Raw genomic sequence first — 11,877 nt, forward strand, 5'->3', positions numbered from 1 at the left:
AGGCGCCCCGAGCCTTGTTCTTTCTACCACATCATACTGCCTAGCTCCAGACCTGCATTGAAATTTCAGGTGCACTTTTTATTACACTTACTCTGTGTATTTACATGTATTTCCCTGCATCTTGAGTATCAATTCTAATGATCCTATTTTTTATTTGATCTATGTGACTTATGGGTACTCTGACTCTTTAGGTTTGTTTTTGTTTTTTTTTTTCAGTATCATTGCTGATCTTTGATCCATTTGTAGGTTGATATTTCTGATTTATTTTTTTTCTCTTTTGCAATTGGTCTCCATATCTTCTAACACTTTATTAGTCTGATTTCTAATTATTTTTTCTCTTCCTTACATTATTTTTATTCTGCATGTGACTGTTTATCTGCCTCCATCAATCACACATATTAATGAATTTTTCTCTCAGGATCAAATATTGATCCAAAGAAGAGAAATGATTTGACATAGAGTTTAAATTGTCAGGAAAAAGCAGATAATTTAAAGAAAAGGAACTACAAACAGCTAATACAAAATACAAAGCGATTGAAATTGTTTTGACATATCTTCGGACTCACTGATTCCTTGGCCATGTCTAGTCCACTGATAATCCCATCAGAGGCATTTTTCATTTCTGTTACAATGTGGGTTTTTTTCTAGAATTTTCTTTTGATACTTTCTTAGAGTTTCCAGCTCTCTGTTTATGTTATCCATCTGTTTTTGCATATTGTCCACTTTCCCATTGGAGCCCATACCGTATCAGTCATAGTTCTATTAAATTCCCAGTCTGATAATCCAACATCTCTGTCATATGTGAGTCTGGTTCTGATGCTTGTTCAGTCTTTTTAAACTATGTTTTTGGCATTGAGTATGCTTTGTAATTTTTTGTTGAAGGTGGAAATAATGTTCCAGGTAATAGGAATTGTAGTAAATAGATCTTTTGTGTGAGATTTTATGGTTATCTGGCTAGGAGTTAAGCTACGTTGACTGCTGAAGCTGTAGGTATTGGAGGCTTAAAGTTCCTCTAGCATTCTTTTTTTCATCTTCCCTGTTGTCTTTGGATTTCCATAGAGACTCCTTAAATAGGGTCTGAACTTTGCTGGTTTTTTTGGTTTTTTTCTTAGCAATGATCCCGTTATTTATTATACAGAAACCCTATCGATGGGTGTGGTGAGGTGTGGGGGAAGGTACGTGCTCCCTAGTCTTTTGATCAGGGCTCAGTCTGTTGGTGAGCCCTGGGCTGGGACCTTCACAGATGCTTCTCAACTTTACTCCTCCTCCCATAGGTGAGACAGGAAGGCTGGTGGGGGCTGGAGTTGGGCATTTCCCTCCACCCACCTTGGCTGGGCTGCACCACAACCTAAGCTGGTTAGCCTCTGGTGAAAGTTTCCCTTGAAGGCAGATGCATTTCAAAATGGTTACTTTTATCCTCCCCCTGCTGGAAGTTTGAGGGCATTTTTCTTCAGTCTACACCCTGAGGACCTGGCAGAACTCCTGGAGGTAAAACTCATGAGAGTGTCGAAGGTCCACTAAGATTGGACCCAGAATCAACTCTCAAGTGCATCCACACTGAACCTTCAGAATTCATCAGTTTTAGTTGTGTTCCTACCAATTACTGGCTCCAGCTGTGGACTTCTGCACTTGGTAAGCTGTGGCTCTTTGTGTCTTTCGCTCGTATTTTCAGAGCAGTGGTTTGCCCTGTGATCTCAGTTCTCCGATGGCACCGGGAAGAGTTGTGATTTTCAGTTTGTTCTGCTTGTTTCTTATTGTGACAGAATTGCATTTTCAAATAATTCCCAACAGGCATGGGAAAAGTCTCATGGCATAATTGGTAGGTAGAAAAAAACAAAACTCAAAGCTGAACGTGATAGGACAATATCAGGAGGCTTTGAAACGAAATTTCTGTCTCACGATTATTCTTTTGCCCGTCTGGTTTCTGCCCATTGGCTCACTGGCATTCAAGGACTGGAGGAAAGGAAGAACATATTGTCCCTCCCCGCAAAATAAGGGCATTTGAAGCACTGAATGGATTAAACTGGTAATGGGCACAACAGTCTGGAATCAAAGAGCTTTTTTATTTTCAAGATTCAGGAGAGAACTGCGGAAAGAAAAAGGGAGAGGTTGTTTGTTTTAAATAAGCTTAAGGCCTTAAGTTGCCTCCTCTTTGGGGGAAAACAATGGGAGGAAAGGAATGTAAATACCCCAGGAAAAGATTAAGTATCATTTGAACAATATTACTTCTCTGAGATGACTCCGCCTTGTGAAAGCCTTTCACTCAACATGGGCTGGTTAGTAAGGTGTATATCTAGATAGAGGGGAACCTGAGACAGTGCCCACTAGTCCCTCACACCCTGCACTGTTTTGGGGGAGACAAAGTCTCCCTGTGCTTAGTGGCAAAGGTGTCCTAGGGGTGTGAGAAGTGAGCACAGAGTAAAGGCTGCAGGATTGAGCCCATGCCGGGGCTGATCTGAATGGCATGTGCCCAAAGGCCAGACCAGGCCAGCCCTCTCAAAATGGCTGAAGCAGGGACAGAGACCAGCAGGGACAAGTGGATGGAGACATTTCAGCGAGGCCAGAGATGATTGGGGTCAGCTCGTGGTAGGTCTCTCCTCCCAGTCTCTGGGAGTGCCGGGGACTTGCGCTATTTACCGAAAATCATTTGCTCTTCTTCCAGAGAGGACTAGACTTCCCAGGCTTGCTTTCAGTTGGATGTGGCTAGCAGAGGACTAGAATGTGAGCACCATCGGTGTTTGCGTTTCCAGGTCAAGGCATTTTAGAAGCAGGTGTGCCCTGCCATACACAGGTTCTACCCACACACAGTTGAACAGATGATAACAAGTTCCTACAGAAAGGCAGAGCCATCTGCCCTGAATTATCTTGCGGAAAAGATCGCCTGCCAATCAAAAATGCATGTTTAGGGCTTGATATGAACAAGAAATAAACTTCAGTCAGTCAGTCACACACACACATATAGGGTAAATTCATTACAGCTGCTTCCTCGTCCTAGATCCCCAACCAGATAGCACTCCAGGCAGAAGTAAGAAAAGGGGAGGGCAAAGTACTTGAGAGAATTTAAGCTTTTTTGGAAGGACAATTTTTATTATTTTTATGTGCAGAAAACTCGACAATGTGCATTTAACCCAGTTTGGTGGCAAGTTCTGTTGCCTTTGCCTTTTCCAACTTGGTAATGAGAGCCATAGATTTTGGACCCCTGATGCTGCCTCCCAGTGATGGTGGGTTTCATCAAACCTGTCATTGAATTTGTCTCCTGATGGCTTTCAGCAGCTTCGCCAGAACCCCTTGGTTTTCCAAATTCACCTTTGTGAAGGTGAGCTGTGTGGTGCAGCTCTTCTCTGGACCAGATGCCCCACCCTGGCCTTCCCCTTGACAATGCAGTAGAGAAGCTCCATCTTGTGACACAGGGCAGGCAAGAAGGCAACCAGCTTGGTAGGATCCATGACATTTGCAATCACTGCCAGTATGGCCTTCTTGTTCACCACCAAGGTGGTGGCATATTAACCTCTGCTCAAAGGACAGTGGACTCTCCGTGAGGACGTTCCCTTTGCTGGGCAGTTTTCTTCTCAGCCCAGGCCAACAATCGCTGCTTCTCTTGCTTTGTCTCTGGTCTGTACTTTCTGGCCAGCTCAAGAAGCTAGTAGTTCTTTGGTGGTCCGAGACCTGGGTGAACTGCTTAACCACAGGAGACGCCTCCAACCACTTACAAAAGATTACCCTTTGCCACTGCAGTATTTTTTTTTAAAACTTTTTTTTAACGTTTATTTATTTTTGAGACAGAGAGAAACAGAGCATGAACGGGGGAGGGTCAGAGAGAGGGAGACACAGAATCGGAAGCAGGCTCCAGGCTCTGAGCCATCAGCCCAGAGCCCGACGCGGGGCTCGAACTCACGGACCGCGAGATCGCGACCTGAGCCAAAGTCGGACACTTGACCGACTGAGCCACCCAGGCGCCCCGACACTGCAGTATTAAAAAGAAAGGAAAATTGTCATATGTACGATATGGGTGAGACTTAAAGACATTGTGATGAATGAAATAAGCCCGTCATAAAAGGACAAATATTGTATGATTCCTCTTATATTACATTCCTAGGGTTATCGACTTAGGCTGAGTCATAAGGAGAACGATGGTTGTGAGCGGCTGAGGGGAGGGGGAAAAAGGAGAGTTAATGTGTAATGAGTGTGGACTTTGTGTTGGGGAAGAAGAAAGCATTCTGGGATGGTTGGTGATGGCAGTGGCACAAGGATGTGAATGTGCTTGCTGCCACAGAACTGTACTTACTGTAGACTGTGGAAATGTCAGAGCCACTGTCTCAGGGCCACTGTCAGCAATGATAAGTTAAACCTGTTACATGAATGTGATGTGAACTGCTTAGAAGGAATAATAAACATCCATACGGATTAGAAAACAGAAACACTGTAAAACTGTAGGAGTGGTTGTCCCTGGATTGTGAGTGTATAGATGAATCTTTAAATCTTGTCTTTATTTTCTAAGACATCCATGATGATCATGTCTCGATTTCATAACAACTTTAAGTGGCAGAAATGGAATTAAGTTGACGAGAGTGCTTCTTCCCATGTAAGTCAATCAGGAAGATCTGTGGGAAGTATTTCTGAACCACACCATGAAAGAATGCTGATATGCCCACATGATATGATGGGGGCAGATTGGGTACTGAGGACACAAAGACACACAAGATGTAGTCCCTATTCTCAGATGGGCAAACCTGTAGACAGAAAACTTCGGCACAGCCCAGGGAGCACTCAGGGTAGCCAGGCAGTTAGAAGGCCAGAACACTTGCTCTCTTCAGCTCAGGAAAGCTCCTTCAGGCTACCGCTTCTCCAATCTAGGCTAGGGTACCTGTAACAAATTGCCAGAAGTGCTGGCCCGTGGGCCACCCTTTGAGTAGCCAGGACGTGCGCTGGACTGCTCAGCTTCTATGTTCAGTCATTTTTGGTCATAGGGGTTCCTTGGGGAATCTTATTGCCCTGTACCTGGACTCTTCTCTCAGCCAAACCTATTATATTGATGACTCAGTTTGGTCAGTCTCTGGCTTTGATTTCATCTTCTCCCCCAACCTGCTGCTTGTTAAGTCACTTCCCTCATCTCTACGCTACAGTACAGGAGCGAGCAACAGCCTCTTTCGTCCTGCCCAGGGTCCCACCCCTCCTGCCACCTACACACTTGTTCAGCGGGGGACAATACCAGAGCAGGTGCTCAAAAAGGGTGTGTCGAGAGGACCACGGATCCTGCAAAATAGGTGCCTGAGCACATAGATGGGTCAGAGTCCACTTCCTGGAGGAGGTGCTATTGTATCCACAGCAGGTCTGGGGGAGAAGAGGCATGGAGACACAAGATGGCATGTGCTGTGGGGCAGGTACAACCACTACGGTGGGAATACAAGGGGAGAGGGAAGGAGTGTAGAGGTTGAGACTGGGGAGGTAGGGCTGGGGACATGGGGGGCTCATCAACCATCTGAGGAGTTTAAAGCTCCTCCTTTAGATGATGGGGCTGGGGGAGGTCATGTTTTCAGAAGGGTGTGAAAGGGCCAGATGTCTATTTCAGAAAATCATTCTGGCTGTGGTGGAGGGTGAGATGTAGAGGGACCCATCTGGAGGCAGGGAGTCTTGTTAGGAGGCTGGACTTGACGGAAGTATGTGAATAGAAGAGTCTGGAAGGACACGGAAGGTGCGAGTGGCCTCAGGACACAGTGTTTGGGCCAATCATTTCACTGCTCTGAGCATGGTCTTATTCCTGTGCAATGGGAGTCTGCCCTCTGGCACGCAGGAGGCTATGAGATCACCCTCTGAAAGATGCTACTTCATGTAGTGGGTCACAACCTATTGGTAGGTCATAAAATCAACACATTAGGTTGCAACCAGCATTTCATTCATATAAACAGAATAATCTAGGAAATCCGAAAGTAGCTGGCACGTGGGGTATTGGTTTTTGTTGCACACACACACACTGACATTTTTAAAGCTGGCAAGTGTCTTCTCTAGAGCTACCGATAAAGTCGAGGGTGAGGAGAGTCACCATGTGCTGGGTCTGTTGAAAGCCCTCCCCTTGGCCCAGTACAGGAGGTGGTAAGTGCACAGTGACTTCTGTAATAAGCACAAGGGAAAGGGCATCTGCACTGGGGAAAGGTACACTCAGGGTAGAGACTCCCAAAGGGTCAAGGAGATGGCTGTGATGGTCCCTGCTGCTGCCCTGTCATATCCACCATGCCTCCCAGCACCGGAGAGCCAGTCAGGCACAGAAAGAGTGCCAGTCAACTTGGTGCGTGTTTTCCTGGGCTCTGGGCCGCAAGCATCCATGTTTAAGACCCATATTTAAGGCTGTTGTTTACAATGCTAAGAATTTTGATATAGGGCGATTCCACTGAAATTTGTGTGTAATTAAGTGGTGCAATGTGTGTGTGTGTGTGTGTTGTGCCTTTCAGAGGACACACACGGAGACAGCTACTAATATGGTAGAGAAATGGAGCAGGCTGGAACAAACAGATAAGGAGTCTGTGAGCACAGCAGAGAAACTTCTCACTGAAAACATCCTGTCCTAGTTTCCACGAGTAGAAGACCTGCCAAGAGCCACTTAGATATTTCCGAGCTCCCGAGAGCTGCCTAGAGAGCTGGCTCCCCCCATGCACCCACAACGCCACGGTGTAGGGAAAGGCTTCTGGGCACCCTGCCTCCCTCCGAGAAGCAGCACGGAGGTGGTGGGGGAGATGGCCCACAGAAGAAAACGGAAAGCTCATTCCAATCACCACCACTTTCTAGCTGGGTGACCCTGAGAAAGTTACTTCACTTCTCTGAGCTGTGGGTTCCTCATCTTTAATTGTGGGTAATTATGACTGCCCTACCCACCTCTCAGGGTTGTTATGAAAGAGTATTGCAAATGGCAAATCACAATAGCAGTGGGAGCTTTTATTATTATTATTAATGCTAATAACAGCCTTCGGAGGTAGGCAGGGCACAAAGTCATTTTATAAGTGGAGAGTTTCAGCGATATTGAAGTGATTCATTTGGTGTCACAAATGCCTGCGGAGGAGCAAAACTAGAACTTAGGTCTTCTGATACTTGGTTCAATGGTATTATCTCTATAATATAACCAAAGGAAATAGCATATTTCCTTCAAGTGACATTTTATTCACGGTCGCTAATGTAAATGTGACCTAGACCTATGATGATTACACATTTTTTCTCTTCTCAACCTTGATATAAGACGTGAAGGAAGTCTTCTATTTATTTTTTCTTCTATAATAATTTTTCCATCAAAACTAAATATAGTCATGTTCTTTATATATATTCTTATAGCACAATGCTCAGGAAAAGATGACCAGAAGAAGACATAGAAAATACACAAACAAGAAGATGTAGCCGGTAACAGTCACTAATTATTGTATTATAATTAATTTTGTAAACTTCTTTTTGAGAGGTATTTCTAAAGTCCATGAAAAATGTGATATCGTAATTATCTATTTATCCATCCATCCATCCATCTAGTTGAATTGTGATCCAACTTATGCTGAGTGAAAAAAAACCTATGGTTTCTGCATTTCCTCACCAGCTGGACGAAGGGGGATTAGTCATTTATCCGGGCGTAATGCTTTGTATATAGTAGGTTCTCAGTAACTATTGAATTATGTGCTAGAGCTGGGTCTCATTGGCCTCAAAGATATTTAAAAAATATGGGTGTGGAGCTAGAAATCAGAGGCCTTGATTTCACTCCTGACTCCTGGCTCTGCCGCTTACTGGCTGTAAGATCGTAGTTTCTTTCTGGTTTCATCATTCAATCGCGCTAAGCTTCCGGTTCTTCTTCTAGAAAAGGAAAGGGTTGCACTAGCTCAGAGGTGGCAGGTAGGTTTCCCTTCAAATGCCAGTTGCAGTCAGCCGGTGGTGGCTGCTGGGGGTGCTGGGCGAGAAGGGTTCTGAGGCTGTGGTCAGGCTCCAGGGACGGTACCAGGATGGAACGTAGTGTCTCCCTGGGGCTGCGCTCAGAGGGTGCAGGTGAGCACCTGCGTGTGCCCTCACCGCACTGTCATCTCTAAGACCTTTTAGTTTTATGAATCCATAAAACGAGCCGGGTTAGTTTTTATGAATCTGTAAACCCTAACTGGGTTTGGTAGAAACAGAATTTTAGAATTAACTCAGGTGCCTCTGTGTAATTTCTGTTTTATGCCGGAAAGCTTCTTTTCCTGGGGTTCTGTGACGTCAGAATAAAGACTTAGAGAGCTGTACATTGGCGCATAACTAGAGTTGATGGGTGAAGAAAACTCTCTAGAAGTCCCTCCAACATCTCTGGGAAGTAAAGGGAGTGCGTTGCTTAGCACGGTTTTATTTCTTCCATTTTACAAAGACAGAATCTGAGTCACAAAAGGTAGAATTATCTGCCTTAGGTCATTTGTAGGTCTAGGCGTTTATGTAGGTCACGTAACTCACTCGTGCTTTCTTTCCTGGCAAAACGAGTCCTAGCTAAGTCAGTGCCCTTACAAGGCCCGCCTCAGTACCTCATCTGCTTCTTCTCCCCCATCCCTTGTGAACCCCCCACCCTGGCCAAAGTGATGGGCCTGCTGCTGCTCCCGTGGAAGGCACCACCATGCCTCTCATCCCGGGGAGACTCGTTTCCGTAGGAGCCCTAGCGGCACAAACCTGACAACTTCCGTATTCTTTCCACTCCGTGTTCCTTTATGCTTAAGAGATGTTGTGAGGAAACATCTATTAAGTATGCTAAGTAATTATTAGCCACTTTGAAGGTCAAACCATCGCTAGGGTCCCCGGGGAGTGATTTGTCACCTGGAACAGAACCACACTTTAGAATGTGCAAATGCTTTAAGATAGCATTCTTGGAAGCAGCAACTTTCCACAGCAGAAAACATAGTAGGCTTAGATCTGAATTTTCAGTCTCGGTTTTTCCATTTGTCAGCCATGTGGCTTAGTTCCCTCATGACCAAAATGGGGGGTAATAAGGACGGTTATGAGAAAGAACCTGTACGGTACCTGTTACCGCTCCTGTGCATCACAGGGACCCACAAAGGGCTAGTTTCCTCCTCTCTACAAAAAGGAAATCATGTCACAAAGCATTACTTCAAAATGTTACACACCAGAAAACACTGGAGTTAAAACTACTTGGAGCACTCGTGTGTGTATGTGTGTGTGTGTGTGTGTGTGTGTGTGTTAGTGGTGGAGGTGGTTAGCACTTGGATTTGTAGTGATAAACAGGTCTCCAGAGCCCTTTGGATCTGGCCGGGACACCAGGAAAAAGGGCAAAAGGGAAACTGCTACACAGGAAAACCAATTTTCAATAAACCACCACAAATCACATGGTAAGCAGTGCAGGCCACAGTGGTGCTGGAGGGTCTTTTCACTGCTCACGTGCTGCACTGAGGTGTAATCAAGGGAAAGCAGGCAACGTTGTTATTGAAGACAGGAGGACAGGATGGAGCCTTTGGGTTGGGGTGGCCACCTGAGTCCAGCAAAGGGACAGCTCTGAAGAGTCAGGCTGCCTTTCTGGTGTAGGACCGTCTGTCCTGGTTTGGGGACGGGGCCGGCCGTCCTACGAGTAGGCTTGATTCTCTGAGGTGTTCCCTGAGTCGGCGTCCCCGCTACCTGCCTCTGCTCTCATTCCTGCAGGGCACTTCTAGTCCCTTAGCCCTCTTTTGGAGATGAGGAAGCTAGGCTCCAGATCCTCCCGTCCTGGTTGTACATGCTTTGTTCTCAGAGCCGGTCATCTAACCGAAAGACATGAAGCGCATAGGCAGCGGATAAAATCATCTCTCTGAGAAAGAATGTAACGAGTGATCTCGCCTACCAGGGCGCTGTGGGCAGGTGCTTCCACAGCTCGGGGGTGGGAATTAGGTTGGTGTTCTCTGCGGAGCAGTTTGGTACGTGCATGCCTTCACCCTTTTGCTCAGCGAGTCCACGTTCTGGAGCTGTCGTAGGAGAGAACAGGACTTTTGCAAGGATTTGACACAAAGAACTCATTGTGGTAGCGTTCTTTACTAGTGTACATCCGTGGGTCTCACTGGAGGGGCCATGTGCCCCAAACCCCTAAAAGGGCGAGAGAGCAAAGTGCCTCCGTGCCCTAGTCTTTACATAGGACTCCAGGGAGAGATGGCCCACAGTGAACCTGGACAGATTCCTGGGACCCCTCCAAGGGGACTTGGAGGACTTACAGAGTGGGTGAAAGTGATTCATGTGTGTAGACCCCATAAATGGTCAATCGGGCCCTTTGGAAAGGCTAACTAGCATTCCATCACAGGGCTGAGCCGTGGATGACTGTAGAAATGCTAAGGAGAACTAGATCCTCAACCTTTCCTGCTCAGAAGTGCCTTCCCAAACAAGTCTGCCCAGCTGTGCGCAGCTTTTGCCCTCACCTTCAGCCTGCAGGTTACCTGGACTCCTGGGAGCAGCTGTGTCATCACTGGGCATTGAGGGCAAGAAGCCTGGGCCCCAGGTCAGCAGGTGTGCCTCTGGCCCTATTCCGTCACTCCTTACCTGAGATACTTAAGGGCCCTGAGCCTCAGCGATAATAACAGTACAATGAAGAGGTTCAGATTTCACTGATTCTTTCGGCAAGAATTTGGGTGCATTCTCTGTGTGAGGCATCTGTGGGGATGAGGGTATAGTCAAATAATTTGGTCTCTGCTCTCAAGGAGGTTCAAGTTGAATGGAACAAAGTCACGACTCAGGCACTTTCATACATGATACACATTCTCATGGGTGGAGACAACAGGAGTGCAGAACAGAGGTGTCTGGCCCAGGGCAGAGGGAGGAGGAATGGGGGTGAGGAAATAGTAGTGGTTGGGGTGGGGGGATGAGATGACAATGGCAACAAGTCAGAGGCAGCCAAAGGAGAGGGTCCGAGAGAGGCAACAGCCTGTGCTCTAAGAAGGCAATGGTGAGCACCGGGGAGAGAGGGCATCAGTGTGCCAAAGGGCATCAGGTGTGCCACCTGGGAGGATGGTCCCCAGGTCTCTCAAGTCCCCACTTCCACTAAGATTCCTCCCTGCACTCCCTACACTCTCAACAGCACTTATAGGGGTAGATATGACAATTGATCCCATTGTACAAACATCTGAAGTCCCCATTGTCAGGTCATGTCCCATGTCTAAGAAGGCTTTTCCAGAGACCCAAACAAGTTACTCAGGGTAGCAACCTGAGTTTCTGAGTTGACAGAGAAAGAGAAAATAATGTTTCCTAAGCTGAGTTCCTGGCACACGAACAGATGTAAACCTGCCATGTCCTGGCATAGCCCAGGAGCAGGAAAAGTCTTGAACGGAGATCATCAGACCTGGGCAGCCCACCAAAACTCCAGAGGGGGAGTGCATCCTGGGAGAGAGGATCGTAGGCATCTCCCCACCATCCCTGCTTGCCTTGGAGCTTTCTTCTCTCTCTCTCTCTCTCTCTCTCTCACTCTCTTTCAATGTGCTAAAATATACACAACATAAAACCATTCTACCCATATTAAGTATACAGTTTAGTGACATTAAGCACATTCACATTGTTGAACAACCATCACCTCCATCCATCTCCAAAGCTTTTTCATCATCTTCTTTTAAAAGGCCCTTCCTGTCTTTTTCTTCCTCCTTTCTAGGCACTCAACTAACCATAATGGAAGGTATTTATCATTGGATTGTTGAATGCACAATCCTTCATTTTGAAACCTTTCCAACAAGCCCAGCAATGAATTCATTGTAAGTTGCTCTTCACTTGCATCGGGCCATTGGTTGATTTCTTTTCTCTCATGGAAGAAGGACCAGGTATCCCCACTATAAATTCAGCTGTTGGAGGGCAGACATTTTTCCTCCTTACCCCATGTACTCCAAAACATCTCTCGAGTAACATAACTGGCATGCAGATGACACAAGATGTCCT

General features: G+C 46.3%; 1 protein-coding gene across 1 annotated transcript in view; it reads right to left on the reverse strand.

Moving 5' to 3' along the window:
• Positions 1–10,431, reverse strand: part of LOC125174050 (uncharacterized) — an 80,352-nt gene extending 69,921 nt beyond the window's left edge. Inside the window, exons 1-3 of the mRNA XM_047873830.1 lie at positions 10,377–10,431; positions 9,812–9,932; positions 6,013–6,140 (exon numbers count right to left, since the gene is read on the reverse strand). Of these exons, the coding sequence (XP_047729786.1) occupies positions 6,013–6,140; positions 9,812–9,932; positions 10,377–10,431 (304 nt within the window). The remainder of the gene's footprint in view (positions 1–6,012; positions 6,141–9,811; positions 9,933–10,376) is intronic.
• Between the last annotated feature and the right edge of the window lie 1,446 nt (positions 10,432–11,877).

This window comes from Prionailurus viverrinus, chromosome A1, assembly GCF_022837055.1.
Source record: "Prionailurus viverrinus isolate Anna chromosome A1, UM_Priviv_1.0, whole genome shotgun sequence".
NCBI lineage: Eukaryota > Metazoa > Chordata > Mammalia > Carnivora > Felidae > Prionailurus > Prionailurus viverrinus.